Raw genomic sequence first — 24,351 nt, 5'->3', positions numbered from 1 at the left:
TTGAAACAATTTCAGCATAATATTGGACATTTTTTAAATCGATTTCAGTGTTCATTCATTATCGTTTAATGTAAAAATTGAACGTTAGCTCGCAAAGTAAATATTTTTAATAGTTCATATTTCAGTAAATGTGTGGCTATTGAAAAGATTTGCACATGTATAAATTACTGCCAGTCAATTTTTTATTTACCTTACTGAATTGGAGCTATTTTATGCTTCTTTTTATTGGTAAACATTTCTTTTGTTTCTTTTGTTTAAAGGTAACTAAAACATATACATATATATTATTTACTTAAAAAATACATATTTACAAAGTTTCCATGTGTTTCCTAGTATTGTGTTGAATATTTGACTGGTTTTGCCATCAATTTTTCTGTTTATACAAAATTATTTTATATTTTGATTTTATCTTTTATTCTTTTACAATTCTCAAAGTGATAAAAATAAACTTTTTCGTCTTATATTAGATTTACATACATCTACATATGATTTATGATATATTATTAATCATTTAAATTGCATTAAAGTCTCTCTATATATAGAATATATCAGTGTGTGCATGTAGTAGTGTATTCGTTCAACAGTATTTTAAGGATGAGTATAAATGAAGTAAACTCAGAAATAAAAAAAATCCTAAATTTAAGATATTGCTAAATGTGCACAAATTGGCCGACCACAAAGGATTTACCTTCGAAATAACATATAAGAGATGAAAGTACAGCCAACATTTTAATCTGAACCCTTAAGTAATATAAGTTTCTTTTTTTTTCGTAGACGATTTTAGCATCACAAGAAAGTCTTGTCCAAAAATGTATATAAATATACTTTGCATGTACTATTGGTTTTGTAATTAAAAGGATTTTAGTAACCGCCTACTTTTTATAGTAACTATACCATACTTTATTTTTGATCGATCATATCTATTTTGAGTACTGCTTGCATGCATCTAATGCATCTTTCGGCAAATCATATTATTACTCTTTAAATGCTTATGACAATAAGGTATAACTTGGTGCGATGGAACGTATGAACGTGCGATCGTAACTTCAGAATGTTCTAAACACTATTCTTAACTATGGATATAATTCAAAGAAGCAAATAAATTATAAACCTAACTTTTAGAGATATGAAAATTGAAATCAATAACTTCAATTGTGATGCCTCAAAAACAAACATAAATAGTAAAAAACTTCAACCAAATATTTGAAACAAAAATATGATTGATTAATCTGTACAGATGCATAATTTTGGCTCATCTTAGTAATAACGTGGATACATCTTGTTGCTGTTGTTGCTGAACGTGCTAGTGGGTGCCTGCAACTGTTAATTACTACACTAGAGTTGTTCCACAAATTTGGTCAGTTGATCAGATGCATCGGCAACGGCTTGACCGGGACCAGCACCACCGACAACTCCACCACCAACTACACCGCCAACGCCGACGTCCTGTGATACACCACCTGGCAGTGGTGATTGATGTGGCGCATGCATGCCACCAACATGATTATGTAGACCGCCATCATGTGGTGGACCGGGCGCTGGTGAATGACTCATTACATGATGCGGCGATGGTTGAGCGCGTGGCGAAGCTGATGGCCCACCAGCTCGTGGCGATGGCGCGGAACGCGGCGACGGTGTAGGTTGCGGTGAACGTATAGGCGGTGAAGCGCGCGCTGCTGACTGCATTATTTGTTGTTGCAGGGTATGTGGCGTCGGCGGGCCCATTACATTAGGGCCACCCACCATGCCGACTCCAGGTCCCCCCACCACACCACCTGCTTGCATCATTTGCTGCTGTTGTTGTTGCTGCTGCTGAGTCACAGCACCTGGCATACCACCCATTTGTTGTTGAGGTGTGGGTGGTTTTAGGCCTTGTTGCATAGCCGCAGCGGCTACTGCATACTGATCACCTGGCCCACCAGGGCCAAAGTTACCACCGGTAAATTGTTGTCCGCCACCACCACCCATTTGCGGAGGTGCGCGTTGACGTTGAGGATAAGGAGGCGGGTAATTGGGCATCGGCATTTGTCGCGCTTTAAACCATTGTACGTTAGGCATCTGTTGAAGGAAATAAATATTTTTGAAATATACTATTGACTTGGTGCTACAAAATATCAATTTACCGGTCCTTGTTGTTGCATGTTGCTAGGCACTTGCTGCTGTTGTTGCATCATCATTGGATTTTGCATGCCTGGCATACGCTGATGTGGTGGACCAGCTTGTTGTTGGGGTTGCATCACAACTTGTTGCTGATTCGCTTGAGACATTTGCTGCTGTTGGCTCATCATGTGTTGCAATTGTTGATTTTGTTGCATTACTTGCTGTTGTTGCTGTTGTTGTTGTTGTCCATTACCCGCTGGGCCACCGCCACCGCTACCACTAGGATTCGGTTGGCTCTGTTGACGTTGTTTAATGATGGCTGCCATTATACGCGGATTACGTTTCAGGACTTGCAGTATCTGTTGGTTATCGTGCGATGGATTGTTTTTAATCTTCTGCATAATAAGCGCAAGTTGAGCTTCATTTAACCCCTGACCACTGTCAACAGGTGCATTGTGCTGACTACCTTGCGGCCGAATGCCACCACCGGGCCCACCAACCTGGCCGCCAGCGACCATGCCTCCCATGCCACCGCCAGGGCTGTTCATTCCTCCAACCCCTGTACCACCAGCATTATTACCCATATTGCCAACTGGACCTCCAAGCATTTGATTCGAGCCGCCGGCTCCAACCATGCCCATCATATTCTAATACGTAGACAAATATAATGCGCTATATTCAAAAAGATGTGTGTTTTTTTTACTTACCGGCTGCATACTATTCTGTTGCATTTGCACTTGGGTTTGGTTTGGTTGTCGCATTCCTGGATTGGAATTTCCCTGATAACGATTACCGCCACCCCATTGATCCATTGGCATATTGTTACCCATAACAGTATTTACACCACCTGGGCCCATTTGTCCGACACCCACACCGCCAACGCCAACATTTCCCACATTGCTTCCAATCATACCACCACCAGGATTGCCTTGATTAGGCATACCTCCTATGTGACGTTGGATTACTGGAGGCGGCATGGGACCACCTTGTTGTCGCGCAGCTTCCTCTTGGACCTGTCATATGAAGAATAAGATTTTATTATACAATCAATTGCTAGACATCAATAAAATATGAACTCTACAAATTTTACAACAATCTTTGCTTACCTGTTTAACAACTTGCAAGACAGTTGGTGAAGGTGAATGACCACCACCTGGCTTCATTCCAATCCCAGGCTGATGGGGGTGCGGTGAAGTCATACCTCCACTCATCTGTGCCGATACCGGTGAGGGTACAGCCACTGTAGATGGACTCATTCCACCAGCAGCATTCGCTGCCATTAGAGCTGGTTGCCCAGGCATATTTGTTTGACCAACATTTACACCGGGGACACCCACACCAACACCAACGCCAACAGCAGCGGGTCCAACAACGCCGCTAGGCACTACAACTGGACCAGCTCCAACAACTGGACCACCTGTTAAAGCAGCTGGTGTAGTAACGGTGCGAGTCATAAGAGCCATGCGACGGCGTAATAGTTGTTGCTGTTGTAATCTATATTTGAAGATATGAAATTAATGTCCATAACAAACCAGATATAGGTGCATTTTAAAAATACATACTTTTGTTGCAATTGTTGCTGTTTGAGCTTGTGTTTAATATTTGGACAGAACGGAACTGGGCATTTTTGCTCCTGGCAGTGCTTGGCATGGTAGCAGCAAAGCGCAATTAGTTGTTTGCAAATTGGACAGCCACCATTAGTTTTGCGTTTGCAGTTCTTTGTATGCTGAACAACCCGTTTCATCTTTTGACACGAGGGCAAGCGACAATTGGCATCACGGCACTGACATGCGTGCACCAAAGACTGAATGCATCGTTGAATGGATTGTTTCCGCGCCTCTTGAGGATTTGCTTGTTTGAGATCGGCTGGTGATGAGCCATCATCAATGTCCAAGCCAAGTTTCTCCATTTTATGTGGATGGCCAACTTTCTCCTTGCACACCGAGCAGAGATCAAAATCCTGTGTGAAGTAAATGAAAAAATGTTAAATATAATAATAAGCAAGTTATTTAAAACAAAAAACAAATTCTAATAAGTATGCACTCACATCACAAACTGTGCAGTGATATCGTGTTTCCACTGCAGTTTTGCAATTGTTACATGTATAGACGAACTTATCTTGGCCTTGGTTGTGTAGTTCGTACAGCATGCATAACGTAGAAAACTGAGCACGACGAAGTGATGAGAATTCGAAGTGCTTGTCTCTTGCCAATGTTAAGAACGCATCTCGTCCATCCATCAGATCACATGCTAATAATGGATCTGGATCTTGTATAGGCTTTAAAGGTAAGAAAAATGGTTAGAAATCAATGTTCGCGAAAATACTGATAAGAAAATCTTCGGATTGTAATCGATGCAATAAAAGAAGCATAATTGTGGGGCAAGTAAGAAACAAACCAATGAATAATTGAATACACCTACCGCTAAACTTGCAGCTGATTGTGCCGAATGCAGGCGTATCACAAAGAACACCTCCTTGTGTTTCTCCATAGTGGCATAGATCTTGGCAGAGAGGTCATTGCCTGTCTGTTGTTCATTGGTCTTCTTGTTGTTTTTACGCTGCGCAGCTTTGGATTTATTGGATTTCTTTGCTTTCTTCTGACCCTTTTTCTTTCCATCACCACTGACTTCATTGTCTTCAATTGAAAATATCTGCGAAATGAATGCGAAAAATAAAATAAGTAGTAGTAGATTTTATTTATTGCAGTCCAAACAAAAATCTTACATTGGCTGCTGCAGCAGCTTCTGCTGCTTCGGCTTGTTTGCGTTTCTCCTCTTCCTCTTGGTCTAATTCTTTGATACTTTCTTCCAATACATTAGGCCAGAAATCGCCTTCAAAGTAAGGTAACTCAGCCGCTGATGTCAATTTGTCTTCCATTGCTTGTTTCAAAATATCTTTGTAATCCTGTATAGTACGTTCAATCATACCCTTGTCTAGCATTTTTTTATACCATTCCTGCAAACGTTTTGGTTTAGGTATTTTCTGATCCGTCGGATGACAATGGAATATATAATCGTCGCCCTCGGAAGGTGGGCATGCCCAAATATGCGCCATTGTGTAACCTAATTGTTTCACATAATCCATATAACCCAGCAGTATCTCATGATACACTGCGGTTCGATACTGACGCGGTTTAAAGAAATGTACCGAATCTAAATAGGCAATATATACACGTCGCGTGTTCGGTTGTGGACATTCGGAACCATATTCTTGTACATGCATGCCAAAGAAACAAACGTCAACTCCGTCCACCTCTTCAAATGCGAATAAAGCTTTCGCCCGATATGGAAATTCTGAAGACATTTCCGCATTATCAACGAATCGTCGTCGCATGCCCGGTTTTACCTCTACACATTTATCAGAGGAGGATACAACCCTTATGTGTACCTCACCAGCACCAGCTTCTTTCTTTTTCAAGAAATTATTCACACGTGTTTCTATATATATACCAAGTTTTGTGGTGGGCAAACGTTTCGCATTGAACTTGTTCTCCTTTCTTTTGGAATTCTTCTTCTTCAAGCAATTGTCACAAACAAAACCGCCCGGCCAAATCGTGTCAAGCCAGAGGACACAAATTTGATGCTGCTTGCGGCCACATTCCTGACAATCTACAAACGGCTCGAGCTCTAAATGATCATTCTTCATCTCTCTGAATTGATCTTTACGAATTTGCCTAATGGGTACGCGAATAAATTTGTAACACATAAATAAAGTAATTAAAATGAAAATGTTTCGGTGTATTTGTAATTGGCTCTAAGTATTTACTTACGTTTGAGACTGCTGCGGATCGTCGCCGAGAGTAACAGTGTCTCCTTGGATGTCGTTGAAACATTTTTGGCAGAAGGTGTATCTGTTTGAGGCAACACCATAATCCTTTAGACTTTAGTATTTACAAAAACCAATACGAATTTCAACAAATTTGTTAATATATTTTATTTATTTATATGATTTGTGAATGATTTCATCGCGTCCAAGCAGTGAAGCAAACGCAGAAGTAGGAGTAAATGATCAGTTAAACATCATAAGAAAGCACGAAAAAAGCAATGACATTTGATTTGTCATGGGATGTGTTGTTCCGTGTGTTCATATTTTGTTGTGATAATGTTGAATGGGTAAGGGAGTGGAAATAGGGAAAAAGAGGAACGAACGTTGGTTGGAAAAATATTAGTAATGCACGTATATAGGAGCATGTAGTACATATCAGTAAAAAAAAATTGCGCACAGAGGGAGGTGGTTAAGCATTTGAGTGAGCCAATGCCACAGCAGTTTTCAAAACATTGTTTTAAGTAGCAAACGATCAGCATTTAACATCAGCAACAGCGGTAATAAATATCGATTATTTTGTTGTTACACCATAAGCAAATGTGTATGATCATGTTGTAGATATTATTTTGTCGATGGTTGTTGATGAATAGATGTATTAGGACGTTACAGACGCACACAAAAAACCATTACCACATATGTTTTAATGGATTTTGCAAAGGAATAGAAGAAAATAAAAATAACAAGGTTCACATTAGAATTGTTTGGTTACAAACTATAAATAAAGGTAATGTCACTAAATTACATATAAAAATTAAAATAAATACAAATAAGGATTGTTGAATATATGATTTAATATTTTATACAAATTTTTAATTTTTTTTTTATTTTTTAGTAAAGCTTTAGCACATGCATGCAACCAATATTATTATTAAATGCGTTAATTAATTCGCACTCGAATTTGTAACCAATGCTCATAAGTTTGATAAGATATGTGATCAAATGGGCGTTTTCTACTAAATTCTTTAATAGTGGATCTTTACATATATTTGACGTGTTTGCTGTAAAAAGTATATGAAAACTTTATACATGTTTTATTTATACATTGTTTACGAAAAATTTATAAAATACGCAGCAGAAACCGGTTTATCGGTTGGATCTACGAATAACAAATATAATAACAATTTTTGAGTTAAAAAGCATAAAAAAAACATAATTATATTTGGTATAATATTAATAATTATATTTTTTTCAGTATAAGCTCGCATGTTCAATTCAGTTCATATAAATTATAAAAATATTTGAAATCGTAGTATTTAGACGGACAGGGTACGCAGTAAGTAATTTTAATTATATTGAATTTGTGATATTTTATTAATTTTGTACACAATTTTTGTACACCTCAAGTACTCATAATTTGATCATATAATACATTACCAAATATTTAGTTATTTTAAGCGTATAATGTGTTAATACATTTTATGAGACCATTTTTATTTAATAAACATGTTATTTAAAATATACAAAAATTAAAACTTGTAATTATTCGAAGCTCACATCTACAATGTGCCAAAACTGGACGTTCTTTGTTAAATTTTGCACAAAAAATATAGAATGCAATACCAAATTTATATACAGAAAACCGCGATTTTAAATATCTTTTCTCAACAAAATACGATGCTATTTAATTATGATATACTACAAAAGATGTTGTTCCAATATTTCATATACCTTTTTTGTTTTAGAAGTTTGTTCATATAAGCTTAAGTATGAATTGCTGTTTATATGACATATTGTCATTCCATAAAAAATGTATTAGCTCAAAACTATTCTTTAGATTTTTACAAGATGAAATAAAAATACGATTTAAAATAAATATTTTTTTATTATTATTTTATCAAAGTTGGGTGCTAAAATATTTTATCCATTAGAAACTATTTAGCTATTCAGAAACACGTTTACATTAAGTAAAAAATTTATCGATTATTTTCAAAATTTGCAAGATTCTCTAAAATGTTCCTCATGTTTGTTTTGCTCTCTCAATATATGTACATTTGTTAGAAGACAAGGAAATGTATGCCCACTTAAACCAAATGAATAATATCACAATAATTATTTTTACAAGAGGTGTCTAAATAAAAGAATTTATTATTAAAAGAGTTTACATACCTATTTTGGTAACTGTAATACTTGGCGTCCCGTGGTATGGTACATAATTGCTTTCCAAAACAACATAGCACTTGTGGATTGAATGTATATTTTCGACCACAACAGTAACCAAGAGCTTGCATTACCGGATCGATTTCTTGCTCAAATACTTCAGATAACTAGACCATGATTTAAATATATGTAAAATATATTATATTAAAAGATTCGATGTTTTTTCTATTATTTACAATTTACCTTTGTGCAGTATCGATAAACACGTGAAGTTTTACGATTATATAGCCATGCATTATCAAACATTAGCCACACATCATCGACATACTCCCACGGATCATTATATTTGCCATTCATTAGATTGTTGCGAATGGTTCCCAAGTCCATGGGTTTCTTCACAATATCAAAGTAATCTGGTATACCAAGTATTTGTGGATCCACGGGACAACGGAAAGGTGCTGATTCTGGTTCATGACGCATCAACTTATCTAGTGTTGGTAACAGTGCTTGTTTCAACTCCTCTGGATTGAATACTGAAATAAAGATCATACATTCACCTTTTTTATACCGATTAGTTTAATTTGTTATATAACTTACCGCATTTCTTTTTCTTATCGCCAGCATTAGGCATCAGTGGTTCTGGTACTACAGGTTTTGTTTCTGACTTCACTTTGGTATCGCCGTCACCTGATGTCTTTCCATCATTTTTACAGTCTACAGTGCCGGCATTCCCCATTCCGCCAACACCATTTGCGGCGTTGTTGTCGTCAGTGTCCATTGGTTCGCTTTTTATAATGCCATCTCCGTCTTCAATCTTTATTTCCACTTTCATGTTGGTACCGTCATTATTAACATTTTTACCTACACCAGCTGAAGATTGTGTGTCCATTTGAGAATTGTCTCCACCACCGCTCCCATCTTCCATGTACTCTTTCTTAATTTCATCTTCTTGCTTAATGGAATCCAATTTTCCTTTGGATGCGTTACCGCTTTCACCACTAGAATCAGCACTTGGTGAGGGTGGAGTTTCATCATTATCACGAGCAGCAGCTTCAAGCGCCGCCATTTGTGATGAAAGATTACTGCTTGATGTAGGACGTGAACTCATCACAGTCGATGTAGTAGTAGTTGTGGCCACTACACTGACACTATTACTACTATTGTTGTTGCCACCTTTACCCATCGATAATTGTTGTTGTTGCTGCTGTTGCTGCTGTGACAGATTAGGACCATTATTATTTGTGTTAATGGCATTAGGTTTCGCTGACAACTGAGTATTTGAAGATGACGCAGTTGTCGTCATTGTAGTTCCAGTACTGCTCATTGGCACACCTACAATACTGGAAGCTGTACTAGCATTCACCGACAGTGGCGTTCCTGATGTTGCCGATGCCGGGGACGGTGCCATAATGGGAGGAGTACTGCTAGCTCGTTCACTCAGGGGCTGCATAAGGGATGTTACTGATGGTGGATTGTTGGAAGGTGTTCCTATTGGACCATTCGAGACGAAATTTGGTGAGGGACTAGGCGCAGCTACCATAACACCTGTTGAGGGGCCGCCAGTTGTGGTATTCGCGCCTACCGAATTTCCACCAACTAATGACTCAAGACTAGTAGGAGTCGGTGGCATATTTCCCACTGAGCCCATATTTTGTTTCTGTTGCTGTTGCTGTTGTTGTTGTTGTTGCGACATTGGCGAAGGAAAGGGATTTTGTGGTTGTTGCTGCTGAGACTGTTGTTGTTGCTGTTGTTGCATATGAGAAGCAGGATTGTTAAACGGTGATTGTGGTAACAACATATTACTCTGCTGCTGCTGTTGTTGTTGCTGCGCTTGCAAAAGCCTTTGCTTCATAATTTCGGAAAGTTGTTGCGCTGATTGTGAACTATTCCCGCCATTGGCCGTGATAAATTGTTGTTGCTGACCAGGAACAGGACTTGTCAACACCCCACCACCGGCGCTTACTTGACTAGCTGGAATTACTTGGACACCATAAGGAGATAACACCGGACTTGGTACGACAATACTTTGTGGTGTAGATGTTGGCATTACTCCCATACCACTGTTTGGACTAGGTCCTGGCGGACCAACCAATAAATTGCTTTGCTGCTGTTGTGGAAACTGCATTCTCTGTTGTTGGTGCTGCAAAGCTAACAAATTTCCTGCAGGAGAATGGCCACGTATTCCAACCATATTTTGACCTGCTTGCCCAGGCATTATACCCACATTGCCAGGGGCTTGTCCACGCATTGGTTGTTGCATCATACCAGGAGCACCTAAGGGTATACCTTGGCCTCCACTGGCACCCATGGGACTGATCAAAGGTCTAATCTGTGTTTGCTGAGCTTGAGGATGTCCAGGAGGATGTTGTTGACTAACTGGTACTGCATTACTCGGACCTGGCCCTTGCCCGGCACCAGTACCTGTTGCTCCACCGGATCCGTGTTGCTGTTGTATTATTAACATTTGCTGTTCTTTTCGTTTAATGCGTTTTTCTTCTAACTCCTTTTGTATCTTGTAAATTTTCTCGGCCAGTAGGTGGTAATATTCTGACCGAGACTTCGCTGCCTCATACATGTCTTTCTCAACTTTTTCAGCATAAGAAACCAAATTGGCCATACGTTTATCAGCCATGGTTGTAGGATCAGACGTTGGGAATATCGCTTGTACAAGTTTATGGACAAGGTGTTTTCGTAGATCAGCAGTCACCGATTCACGCCAGTCTCTTTCTTCAGTAACGGCACTATTACCTGCGCTTCCATTACCGCCCTGTGAAGTGGTTGCACCCCCACTGGATGTGTTATTACTTTGAGCGTTCACCAAGCCACCAGAATTTACCGTTGCTGCACCAGAACCACCTGGTGCACCAGAATTATTATTACCGCCAGCGACTCCTCCAGGTCCGCCACCTGGGCCACTTACTGTTGTTGAATTAGCCATAATGGCATTATACGACTGCATTTTCATCTTCGCCAACTCTTGTGCTCCCACCAACTGCTTGTTAGGTGGTGGTCCATTTCCTGCAGTTCCCCCCATGTCAGCTGAATTACCAGCGTTATTAGCACCTAACTGTGCATTGTTAAAAGCGGAATTGTTATTAATATTATGAACGTTAACTGATAAAGGAATGTTTGATTGCTGTGATTGTTGTCCAACATTTTGTTGATTTTGACCAGTGTTGTTAGAGTTAGAACCGCCGATCAAACCAGCTAATTGTGGGTTGTTATGACCACCGCTACTTCCGCCCTGTAAAAGCACTTGTTGTTGTTGAACATTTTGGGTTTGCTGTTGCATGCCATTATCCCTGTCTCTTATACACATCTAGATGTGTATAAGAGACAGAGCTAATTGTGGGTTGTTATGACCACCGCTACTTCCGCCCTGTAAAAGCACTTGTTGTTGTTGAACATTTTGGGTTTGCTGTTGCATGCCATTATCCGGCCCTCCAGCTCCACCAACCATCATATTATTGCCCATGATTGTATTTGAATTCGGCCCCCCACCTCCTATGCCACCACCGGGTTCACCAATCTGACCTGACATCGGTCGCCCTATCGGTCCGCCCCCCAGCAACCGAATACGATTTAATTGTTGTTGTGCATTCACTGCATTATTTTGAAGCATGTTAGCTCCAGGTCCGGAATTGGAAACTGCTCCTTGCATTCCCAAACTATCAAACCGTCGGATTTCCTGATTTTGGTTCTGTGCGTTTTGTTGTTGCAATTGGTCAGATATAATCACGTTAGACTTCATACAAAGCTGATTTGGACCACCAGTCATTCCAACTTGGCCACCGTTTCCAGCAATAATATTCGTTCCACCAGTATTCTGTTGCGGTATCCCAGTATTTTGCTGACCACCACCCCCTACGGTAGCTCCATCTGCTTGCTGTTGCTGTGGTTGTTTTACAATACCTTGTAACGGTTGGTTAGTGTTTGTATTCGCATTAGCGCCACTTGCATTATTGTGGAAACTCTGTTGCTGGCGGAAAGGAAAACAAATAATACAATCCGAACGGGTACAAGTCTTGTAATGCAATAAAATTTGACGAGACGACGTGCAATGCTGAACGCTACATTCTTTGCTCTGTTTACAGGTCGCCATATGCGCCAGCACATCTTGCATAGATTTACAATAGGGAACTATGCATTTTTCACGGTTAGGGTTCAAAGATTCGCGCCGGTTGCACTTATGCGCGTGCAAGAGAAGCACCAATTGTTGTTGTATGTGCTTTTTCCTCTCTTCAGAAAGGTGTTGGCCGCCACCACTAGATCCACTGCCTGTGCTTCCACCGCTACTTCCACCAGCCGTACCACCAACAGATTGTTGAGAGGTACCAGATTGTTGCTGAAGAAGGATCTGAGCTCCAGGTTGCGGCGGTCGTGGGCCTCCCATGACACCAGCTTGCGTTTGTGATTGATTTGGACCCATTTGTTGTGGCTGTGGACCACCTACCAGACCCTGAAGGGTTCCATCATTACCAACACCAGCCATTCCAATGGGTACACCGGGTCGGTTGCCCTGTTGCATTGGGTGAACACCACCGCGTTGTGCCATTTGCTGCGCCAAAAGTTGCTGTTGTGGATTATTCGGGTTTACACTAAGTCCACCCTGGGGTCCACCAGGACCACCATAATTTCCAACACCTCCCACCGCATTTCCATAGGGTCCATTTGGTCCGACTGCTACATTACCGCCAACCATATTTGCCATTTGACCTGGACCACCGTATGTAAGATTACCGTTTAACACATCTGCTCGTTGAGCTACACAGTGATTTGATCCCATACAAACGAGGGACAAAACAAATATTGTTAAGGAATACGATAATGGAGAATTTTAAACATATGTGTGTTGTTTGAATAATTTGATGAATGATTTCTAATTTTGTAGTCTTTAGTTTCTGCGAAAAGCAATTAAGCTGCCAGCAAAGAGATTTTTTAGAAACATATAAGCAGAAACTTATAGCATCGGAACATTCTCTTTAATTTGGAAAGTATTTTACCACATTTCTTCACTACTACACTCTCACTGATATTTTTACATAAATTAAAAAAGTTTTTAACAAATATTCTCAAAATAAATCTAATTGAAGGAATAGATTTAGGGGTTATAAAAATATTAAAATAGTGTTATCTTCACAAGAAAATTCTAAAGAAATAACAATATAGAATAGTGTACTCTGTGAATTAAAAAATATACCTATATTCGCAGCTTTAATAAACACGGGTCGAATCACTGTGCGCTGTATGTTTTTGATAATATGAAATGTAATAGAGAAGCAAATAATATACATACCCATTTGCATATTTGGATTCTGCATTCTCGGACCACCGCCTGGCCCAACACCAGGGCCATTACCAGCCATTAAATGAGGATTGGGGCCACGAAGCAGATGTTGCCCCACCATTCTACCCATCATCGGACCATTTTGTAGACTTTGCGGATGACCAGGGCCGCCTCCTAAATGCATGCCCTGATTTGCTCCACCAACAGGACCCATATTTCCAACGGGCCCTACCCCACCAGGTCCAGCATTCATCATACCACCGGCACCTGCACCTATTTGTTGTTTTAATGTATTTACCATGCCAGCACCTCCACCCAAACCACCCAAATTGCTATTGGTAATCACCATACCTCCTATATTACCCTGAGCAATTGTGTTCATACCTGTGGAGCTGTCTCTTATACACATCTAGATGTGTATAAGAGACAGATATTACCCTGAGCAATTGTGTTCATACCTGTGGAGTAGCAAAATATTAACAAAATATTATTATAAGTATTAAATTTATTATAATAAAAAAAATACATATAAACTATAAACAATTGTACAATATATTTAAGAAGACTATTATGGTATTCAACTCGTAAATCAACACAACATATTGTGGAGACAAACTACAAAGTTTAGAAATCAAAATAAATAATTCATTTCCATATATCACTTACCAGGCATTGTATTTATTCCTGGAGTACCGTTGTTGGATATCGACATTGACATTGAGTTAACCATACCCATTTGACCACCAACTACTTGCATACCTGCTGCGTTTGGTGACTGCAAATTAGGCGATTTACTTCCCAACTGATTCATACCAGCTGCGCCCATTGGATTACCGATCATTCCTGTATTTTTATTACCCTACAGAAAAATATTATAACAATTAATATCTTCTGAATTTTTGTAAATAGGAGTACTTGTTTACAAATGTTTATAAGATATTGGGATTTTTTAATTTTGTATATAAAGGTTTCCGGTTTCCAGCCTATATTATTTCATTATATGTTTTTTATTTTGATTCCAATATTAATCAGTGCTAGACCATTTTTTACATTGATACAATCTTATAAAGGAATTGATTTCTCTTGTGAACTGACCTGTTGTTGCAATAACTGCTGTAGATGTTGATGATGTTGCATTTGACGTAATGGATTGCCAGGACCACCTTGGTTTCCGCCTGTGTTATCATCGCTTGCGCCATTCATTTGTGGTCCACCTGGGCCAGGACCCTGTGCAGGAGGTTTGTTGGGTCCACCGACTACGTTGACACCAAGACCTGTCCCTGAACCCCCTGGCCCACCGCCGCCGCCAAGAGGGTCTGGCCAATTACTATTGCCAGTAACTAATTCATCCGGTAAATCATCTTCTAAAACTGAAACATAGTCCGCTAAAAATAATTAAAAACAAAATGTTAAATTTTATTCAAATATCTCAGTATCACACGTAAATAATATTTTACTTACTTGGATCCATTTTAGTCCGCTTCTGCGGTGGTTCGTCCATATGATCAGCCATCATTGAGACGTCTTTGTTATGATCTCTATTTTGGTATTAAATTTGCGTAAGCTTGTTTAACCCAACGCCGATTTAACTTGATAATTTATGACTTGCCTTATTTTTTGTTGTTTGTTTTAAATTCAAAAATTTTCAAGCGCAATATCAAAGCTTATTTTGAATATCTTAATAACGACGAAATTATATAAAAATTAAAAAAAGTTGAATGTTTTAATTCAAACGGCGGAAGGAAAAAATTGATTTCCAAAAAAGGTTTATTAATTTTAAAAACACGATCACTCAACACTGATGCTTTTACTTGAGCTGCAGCGGCTGTGTTGACATTAGCAGAAAGGGTGAAAACTTTCCAAGTTTGAAGTTGGTTTATATAAGGTTGCACTCTTTGAAATCGCTTTCGCACATTTAAAAAATGTTTCAACTGAGTTAAAGCGTTTTTGGCGACAGCGATCGAGTGCATTTTGTGTCTGAAGTTATAAAGGTGGACCGAGAAGTATCGGTTATTTATTCCGTTTCTTAGTTTACCTCCTACGTTTCTTCAGTGTAAGATGATTGTTTTTTAAGAGTTTAAAGCAAATTGAAAGTGAATAAAGGTTAAGTTCATTTCTTATTTTCAATCGTTTATTGGCACTTGACACATTCCTGCTTTACCACTTTTTGTTGGACCAACATTTTTAAACGCCGACGTTTATCACCACCAACATCTTTTGAATCAATCATTTCTTTTTTCGGCAAGGTTTTTGCGCCTTTTTTTTTTGCAATACAAAACTCCAAGAATATAGCGATATTTAATTGCACATCAACTGTAAAAGGAGTAAAAAAAAATTATTACGTTTCTCTTCATTTCAAAATCTTATTGATTTAGTTTGTTTTCCCTTAAAGCCATAATTGTTTAAAAATAAAATTGTCCTATTTGTTTGCGAACCAATTGGGAGAAAAGTAAGTTACTTAACAACATTGTATCATCTTCCGATTCAAAAACTGTCACTATATGTTTTACCATCCATTAAAAATGTAAATACATTTCACGAGTAAATAAATGGCAGTGATGTTGCTTGACAAATTCCTTCAAATTGGCCAAGCCACAATGATTACAGGCAAATGGCAAATAGTATTAATTTTCTCTGCGACTCGTTCTTATTTTATATCAACCGACCGCCCGTTAATACATTCGTGTCATTCTTTCGTATATGCGACCACTAATTTGTGACTAGTGGGACCGTATGCATATAATTTTTGTTTCACTCGTTTGCTCAGATAGCCAGAGTTGTTGCCATTTTAGTGCGCGACAAGAACAAACTTATTTGTGGACAAAATTCGTTGATATTGCCTATGTAACTCGTTTGATTCTTTCTTAACTACTCGTTACTTTTCTACTGACGGACTTTTGCTCTACAAGACTGTGCTTGCTCGTTAGAGCCCTACTACCACAAGCCGAACAAATCGCTCCCATCGCGGTATACGAAACGCAAACTTTGTGTGTTGCTTATACCACTACACTTGCATGACGACCACCTCGAGCAACGAGTGCGAGCAGTATTAGAAAAAGAAAGAAAAACAGACAAGCAATGACTGAAATTTTTTGTCGCTAGTTTTCACGTCGAATCGAAAATTTCTATTTGCAGATTTTTTGTTTTATTAAATTTTATTTAAAAAAAAATTTCAAAAAATCTTACAAAAATATGCAAAATTAAAGAAATAAATTATTTTGTACTTTTAAAAAATTAAAGAAAAATTTTAATTTTATTTAAAAAAAAATTTACATCATTTTCTCACTTCAGATATTTATTGAAAACATTGTTTTTGTCGGCGCAATTTATTTTCAATTAAAGTTCACAATTTTTTGTTATTTTGAATTTTACTCATTTACTTTTTGCATTTTTTTATAATTTTTGACAATTTTTTTTAATCTTTTCGCAACAATATAACAAATATTCAGTCCGTTTGCTCCGCACCAGCAAAAACTCAACTGATTCCGCGAACGAGTAACGACAGAACTAGGAAGAAAGACTGAAATTAAAAGAGTCGAGTGCGATTTGCGAGAGTCAGCGAACACCGACTGTCAAGTGATGTACACACTAAGCAATTGGTCCCAACTAAACTTATAAAGGGAGTTTTAAAAAACATTTCACAATAATAAGACATTTTAATACACTCTTCCGCACCAATACACAAATTATTTACTTTTTTACAAAAATAAAAAATTTCAAAACACTGTGCCGTAAAACAAAAACGTATTATTTATTTATTTTACACACGCTCAAATTTTTAACAAAATTCCCTGTTGAACAGAAATTATTGGCATCACTTTTTATCGAAAAGTAAGTGTAGGAAATTGATACAAACTTCGTCTGTACTCGGTTGTTGAACAATGTAGCCCGATGGCTAAAAGAGACAGTATATGAGTAATAAGCAACGATTATGTCTATGCAACATTCACACGAAAACAATAATTATAGTTGCACTCTTCCAACGTATTGTAATAATATTTGGTCACATTTCAATTTCACTATCTAGCTTTTTCGATTTTGACATAAATAGTGAACAGCGAGTACAATAATAAAGCGAATTTCTATGCACATTATACTCGTTGAACATACACTGTTACACCGCTTCTGAATCGTATGAGAATAAATCAGCGAGTTGCAGCGAATATTTAATTGCGATTTATACAAATAATTACCCCATATTTAGACAATTTATACACATTAGAATGTGCATTACTATCGTAGAAATGTTTTGATTTATTAAAATAAGCACCAACTTGAGTAAACTTTTACACAAAATGTATCATAAAAAACTTTAACATTGTACATTGTAACGAGCTGCGAAAAATCACGACGAATTAGAAATGCACTCACGCATACGAACTCACCCGAGAGAAAATCGAACCGAAATATTAACAGAGCGAGACAAAAGCTTACAATATTCTTCACAATTGTGTTTCCTCGACATTTGTAAATATATATTTTTTGTAATATTATTAAAAATAATATCCCACAATCATAATAAAATAATTAAACATATATGTATTTAATATTATTTATCTGACTGCTATCGCAACTATCACTATAATGCCACGACCATGTTCGCGCACACACTAACAAAATGGCGGCTCTACTCAATGGCCCTGCTATCCGCAAGTAAAACAGAGATGTCCATATGAGAAGCATTGCGAGTGTTGCCATCGTTCATTTAAAAAATTGGCTTCAAAACACCAAATACAAAATAAATTATGATATAATTTTAAGTTTATCCTAAGTTTAACCATGAAAATAAATATAGATTATGTAATTGTTTAGGAATAATTATTATTAAACCTCAAAATAAACTTTGTTTAAATATATATTTAGGATAGAAGCATATAAAACTAATATATGTGTATTTGCCAAGGAGAACTGCTTATATCACCAGTTATGGTTCCGAGTGGTAAAGAAAAAATAATTCTTTCAGGGTTCCCTTTTTTTAAATTATATCTTAATCATTTCTGATTTATTTACATATCGCTTTATTTGACTATACTCCTTTCATTCTCAATTCTATTTCATCCTCGCGGCTGAAAACTCATTGGAATTCTACACGAATACGCTTGTGTATGATCAATTGATCCCCGTCGTATTTTTAAAGTGCAACGTGTGGCAGCACAGACCTATCAAATTGTAGAAATTTTACAGTTTTATTACTTTTGGAGTATAATCTTTGTGTAAAAATTGTCCGTCCTGGACTGTTTCCATTTTCGTTTCTTTTTATAATAATTTATCCAAACTCCGCAAATGATCAAGAATTTAATTTCTTAACAGAAAATGTATTACATTATAAATGTTTTACTATAATATTTAAATACAGTGAAAGCCATCATGAATCATATTATATTTATGTACATCCTTAGTTCTCTCTTGTCACTTATCGTCCAACAAGGAAATAAATAAAGAAAGTTGGCTTGATGTATATCAGTTTTAAAGCTTTGACTAAAGGTATTCGAATAACCTTTTCAAATATCTGTCGGTCTTATAGTAAGTAAGTGATGTTCAAAATTACATTGCAGTTTGTTTTTAATCTACATTTAAAATACAGTTATGATTCAAACATAAATATTTACAAAAATGTTGGTATTTCTGTGCAACTGTGATTTAGCGCCATCTGATTTGCGAATTTGGTCATAGCCTATGTCTCAACTAAAAATGAAATTATCAGTCATTCCAGGTAACAAAAAAAATACAGTTTGAACGAAAATCAATAAATAGATATTCGTCCTGAATAAGCTACATACCTATTAAGATTTTGTGGAATGTGGGAGCGCCATCTCGTTTTCATTGAGTTAAAAGTTGGGAAGAAGGTTAAAAGTTCTTTAACGCCATCTTTATTTCAGTACTCATAAAACAATCCATTAGCGCCACCTATTTTTCAGTTGTTAAATAGTTACGGCAGAGAATGTTAACAGAAATCGTGCTTCACATACCATGGATATGACAGATAATGCTAATGAATAGCGAAGGCGAATACAGTGAACTTTAATAAATATAGAAGGTGCAAATGTTAAAACAAATTACTAATTTGTAGTTTTCACATCAGGGAAGATCGAAAAATATAACTTTGAAATGCAAAATACGCAATGCATGAAACAGGGAAAAGGCTATAAATAGACACAGTGAATGCTTTTAATTAATTATCGATGCACATGAGTACTCAGATTTGCGCTTACAATTGTCAAAAAAAATGCTTAATTTAGAAATTTAAATAAATAATCTCTTAGATGAGAAAGAAGGTTTTTTGATAAAAATACGCATTTAATATATACATACATTCTTCAACAAATTTATCTGCGTTACGTCAACAGTTCTCAATGATTATAGAATAACGGATGTTTAAAGCAATCACTTTGCCACTTTTTAGGTGGCTCAGCTCGTAAGCGTGTAGGAGTTAAGCTAAATGCGAAAACGAACATCAACGTTCGAATCCTGAAAGCGTATGAAAATTAAATTTTATTTTATTTTATTAATTGGAATTTTAGCAGGTCTCAATTAATTTACTTTAACAGCATATTTTACTTACTTAGATAAATAAGCAAGTTTAACGATCGCCGGCAAGGAGGGGTCAGGGGTGTATTGCCACATAATTATTTTAGCAATTTTTAGTTTTGCGATTTTATTTAAAAACTTTCGAAATTACATTGCATTTCCAATTCTAATATTTATGGAATTCCTAAGTCCACCATTCAATGTCGCCTCAATGGAAAGTGTCTGAGTTGTCCTTCGAATTGGGTTCCCAAAATTATTACATTCTGTAGCAACATGTTGCAAGAGTATAAAAATATATATCGACAGAATAGTGGGTTTTCACACGCTTCATAGACTTTGTTGTTCTATTGAATATGTTGAGCTACACTTCTCTACTTAGTTATTTGACCGAAAGAAACAATAAAATCAAAACCAAACAGAAGTCAGAATAATTTACGTTTTTTTTTTGTCTACTGCTGTTTGAAAAAAAAAAATATTGCCTACATACCATGTACATATGTATGCATGTATGCGAATAGTGTGGCACCTGCGTTGCATTTATGTTTGTACATATGTATATCTTGTGTATAAACGTTGAAACGTATGAGCATCAATGTTAACACTTTACAGTAGCTAGCGGCATAATCTAACGCTTCACTTTACACAGCAGGCGCTCTGTTGGATATCAGAGTTGCTCTCAGTGCGTATACTTGTACAAATAAGCAATAATAGTTTCGACACCCCGTTCTTCATTACAACTGTGATAAAATATTACAATGAGGGCGATATTTTTGACTCATCACCGGAAGTATTGGAAGTTTACCTTTAAATTCTCCTCTTATCTTCTTCTTTGTAATGTGATGTAACATATCTTCTTCTTCTTTATTGGTGTAAACATCGCTTACTCGGTTATAGCCGAGTTTATAACAGCGCGGCAGTCGTTTCTTCTTTTCTGTCTCTCCAACGGAGGGGAAGTCTTCCTCATCCTCTGCTTCTCCCGGCAGGTACTGCGTCGAATACTTTCAGAGCTGGAGCGTTTGATCTAGGCAGCGTAGCCGCTGTTTTTTAATTCGCTGAACTATGTATGTCAATGTCGTCGTATATCTCATAGAGCTCATCGTTCCATCGWATGCGATATTCGCCGTTGCCAATGCGCAAAGGACCATAGATCTTAAGAAGACCTTTGTTTCGAAAACTCGTAACTACGACTCATCTGTTGTTGTCATCGTCCATGCCTCTGCGCCATATAGCAGGATGAAAAAAATGAGTGACTTATAGAGTTTGGTCTTCCAGTCAGTCCGAAGTAGCATTTGTATCCGAGGCTGTTGCTTTCTGCGGAGGGAGACAGATACATACATAATATATTATAATATATTCTGGATGTATGCTGAACGCATATGAGCACAGAGAGATATTACTAGTTTATAATGAAGAAAGAGGCGAGTTATCAAGTATTTCGAGGGGCTTTCTCATTGTATGTGGACATAAATGATAAGCAATGAGAAATCTGCTTATATGATTTAATTCTATTTCAGCTAAATCAACTGGAGATGCAAGGTATTTTAGCTGTGATATGGCGAAGGCGGAAATATTCAGATGGATTATGAGATGATTCTATCTCGTCTTCTTCCAAACAACAACTGGCACTCGATAATATTTATATTTTTACCGCATGAATCCGGTTCGGACAATGGCCAGTTAGAACTGCTAGAACTAATGAAAGGTGAATTTTGCTGAGGGCAAATAGCTCATTGCTCCTCTTACGATTTACCTAGCTATAAAGATCTTTAGGCTTTGCAGTCGATAATATCTGACCAGCGTTTGCCGGGCTTTCTAGAGGTGCAACCATCTACCTGTCAACTGTAAGAAGACTAGTGTTTCTATTAGTTCCTACTCTACAGGTAGTTTTGTGGCCAGACAAAGTAGTTTAATCATGAAATAATTCGATGCCACAGATATTGAGTCTATTCTTTACAGATCTTGAACGGTACGGTGAGGGAGTTAAAGGCTAGTGCGGCCGCCACACTATTGGAGTGTTTAGTTACTACTGCTACTCCAAATGCGCAAAAAAGCCTGAAATGAGATCTAGCACAATGTGTCACTAATTATTGATGGATTTTGGAAAGCGCGCTAGTGTTCTGAAGTATGTGTGGACCCCATAACCCAACGAATAGCTGGTGAATTTCGTGTGGAGCCTCGAAGGTGTGCCGCATTTCAAAGTTCTTTGAAGATGATGTAAGTCCTTCAAGATACTTGATTTCACCGATTTCTGATTACACATGAACATAAGCATTATTCGGTGGTGTTAATATTTTTTTGAGACGGTTTTTAGTGAACCACTAGGTCTACGTAATAAAAATGTCAAATATCGCATATTTTGTAGACTAAAACAATAAGACAGTGCAACGAATGCATTTTTCGCACAGTTAAATTCACCTACAGACAATGCATATTCTTGGACAATAGACAGCTTGGAAACAATCACCTCACATCGTTTACATACGTTTGTGTCCTTTACATTTCGCCGCTGACGATGGCAACTGAACACATAACCACTGCTGCAGGCAAAGAGGGGTGCGGCACAATCAAAGGCGTGTTGCAGGCACAGACAATACAGCGGCAGTCAAATAAAAATTATGTCATTTCCCATCTGATGGCGAAGAGTGGCAGAAAAAATCACAAAAATCAACCATATACATATGGATACATGTATGTATGTATGTATAGTATATATCAGCACATTGTTGCATTGTTGCACTTGTTGTTCAAACGAGAATGCAATGTAGACACAAGTGCGTCAGTGGTGTCCTATTGCGTACTTGTGCATGTCTTTTGTTGTTGCTATTACATTGGTTAGATATTTAGTATAGAATTCAAACAATTCTGAGTAAATTGTGATTTTTTTATGGCATTACATTTTTACTATGCGCAACGGCACAACAACAACAAAAACAGTAATAAGGCCAATTTAACACTTGTGACTTTAGCGGCAAATCGAAGAACAAATTGGACATATTTTCTTCTTCTTCTAAAGGCTATTCCTTAGATGCGAGCAGGTATGTACATGTACTTATATATAGAAATTTGCACAAACATATATACATAGATAAAAGCACAATTAAGAATTTATGTACATAACTAAAATTATTGTGAATTTCAATCGCACACACACATATGTATGTATTTTGGTCTGGCTTATGGTTAGGTTTTGCAGCAATGAGCGTTTCATGTTGGCGGGCAATAAATTAAGATTTTGGAGCGGCCTCAGACCAATAGACAAAGTAATGTGTATTATTGAAATTTATTGTACGCCTTTTCGATTGTTCTCGACCCAATTTGTGAGAAGTGTGTGGCTGCGCCCGAACCTACATACACACATACACTTGTTCGAATGCAAGCAAAATATCAATACATACAAATGTATGTGTGATATTTTTTTACCCACACATGCTTCAATATGTTGCGTATTTTTTGTGGCCATTTAACGTTACGGTATCATGTTATTACATATGTACATACGTACACTTTTCTTGATAGTTGGTTTTAGATTTTATTTATACACTTGTTTGGTAATTCCTTTTGAATTCGGTGTTTGATTTTTGCATCAAAGCAGTGCGATTAGAGAATTCTTAAGAAATAGCATCATGCTCAGTTGTGCATTTCAGACATGGCGGGGATAATTAGGGGTGTGCCAGGAGTTACAGTAATTCCACAATAATTCTCTCAATTGGAACATATGTGACTTAGGCGCCTTCTTTAGCGTTAGATTGTAGCAACAGGTGAAGTCATAAATTCAATTTTAACATTCTCGCTCAGAGCATATGTTGGACCTATAGTTTGAGATTTGAGATATATAAAATAGTTAAATATCTTGCTGATAAATATTTATATTTCAGAACTTTCAGAACTATTTTCAAACTTATAAAGAGATATCCAGGTACATTATTCTTTAAGAACGTATAGCTGCTGGCGTACGCCGTTGACATTGATATCATTGGCCTCAACATCCGCGCCGTTAGTTCTGCTTTCTCCAGACTGGATAAGGAAGCGAAGGAAATAGGTCTGATATTGAACGAGGGCAAGACGAAGTATCTCCTGTCATCACACAAACAGTCGTCGCGCTCGCGACTTGGCTCTCACGTCACTGTTGGCAGTCATAACTTTGAAGTCGTAGATAATTTTGTTTATTATGGAACCAGTATTAACACCAACAACAATGTCAGTCACGAAATCCAACGCAGAATAACTCTTGTACAACAGGTATTACTTTGGATTGAGTCGACAATTGAGAAGTGAAGTCCACTCTTGACGAACAAAGAGCAAATTCTAGAAATCACTCATTATTCCCGCCCTGCTATACGATGCAAAGGCATGAACGATGACAACATCTGACGAGTCCACGTTTCAAGTTTTCGAGAGGAATATTCTGCGGAAGATTTTTGGCCCCTTGTACATTGGCTACGGCGAATATCGCATTCGTTGGAACGAATGTCTCTATGAGTTATATGACGGCATTGACTATGTTCAGCGCATT

General features: G+C 37.4%; 1 protein-coding gene across 8 annotated transcripts; it reads right to left on the bottom strand.

Moving 5' to 3' along the window:
- Positions 1 to 474: 474 nt before the first annotated feature.
- Positions 475 to 17,998, bottom strand: LOC108970970 (histone acetyltransferase p300). Of its 8 annotated transcripts, XM_018937169.1 has the most exons (19): positions 17,504 to 17,998; positions 14,920 to 15,623; positions 14,772 to 14,848; positions 14,406 to 14,695; positions 13,977 to 14,169; positions 13,320 to 13,694; positions 11,432 to 12,787; positions 8,621 to 11,296; positions 8,267 to 8,556; positions 8,033 to 8,190; positions 5,871 to 5,981; positions 4,826 to 5,774; positions 4,522 to 4,752; positions 4,148 to 4,378; positions 3,663 to 4,060; positions 3,207 to 3,594; positions 2,808 to 3,113; positions 2,124 to 2,747; positions 475 to 2,058 (listed from the first exon to the last, which is right to left on the bottom strand). In XM_018937169.1, the coding sequence occupies exons 3-19, from the start codon at positions 14,824 to 14,826 to the stop codon at positions 1,336 to 1,338; spliced, it is 9,354 nt and encodes a 3,117-aa protein (XP_018792714.1). In that variant the 5' UTR covers positions 14,827 to 14,848; positions 14,920 to 15,623; positions 17,504 to 17,998; the 3' UTR covers positions 475 to 1,335. The 8 variants fall into 8 exon arrangements, with proteins under 8 accessions (XP_018792714.1, XP_018792625.1, XP_018792789.1 ...); XM_018937080.1 differs by having other exon boundaries at positions 8,621 to 11,251; positions 11,387 to 12,787; positions 14,772 to 15,623; XM_018937244.1 differs by having other exon boundaries at positions 5,871 to 5,951; positions 14,772 to 15,623.
- Between the last annotated feature and the right edge of the window lie 6,353 nt (positions 17,999 to 24,351).

The sequence above is a fragment of the Bactrocera latifrons genome, unplaced genomic scaffold, assembly GCF_001853355.1.
Source record: "Bactrocera latifrons isolate USDA-ARS-PBARC rearing strain unplaced genomic scaffold, ASM185335v1 scaffold_0, whole genome shotgun sequence".
In the NCBI taxonomy this organism is placed as follows: domain Eukaryota; kingdom Metazoa; phylum Arthropoda; class Insecta; order Diptera; family Tephritidae; genus Bactrocera; species Bactrocera latifrons.
This window is presented reverse-complemented; position numbering and strand designations above follow the sequence as displayed.

Bases quoted from the DNA above. Each gene is read 5' to 3' on its own strand.
- LOC108970970 (XM_018937080.1), bottom strand. From the start codon at position 14,826: ATGATGGCTGATCATATGGACGAACCACCGCAGAAGCGGACTAAAATG. The intron at 14,696-14,771 runs GTAAGTAAAATA...AATTATTTTTAG, and splicing joins GCGGACTAAAATGGATCCAA to CGGACTATGTTTCAGTTTTA. The intron at 4,379-4,521 runs GTAGGTGTATTC...TTACCTTTAAAG, and splicing joins AATCAGCTGCAAGTTTAGCG to CCTATACAAGATCCAGATCC.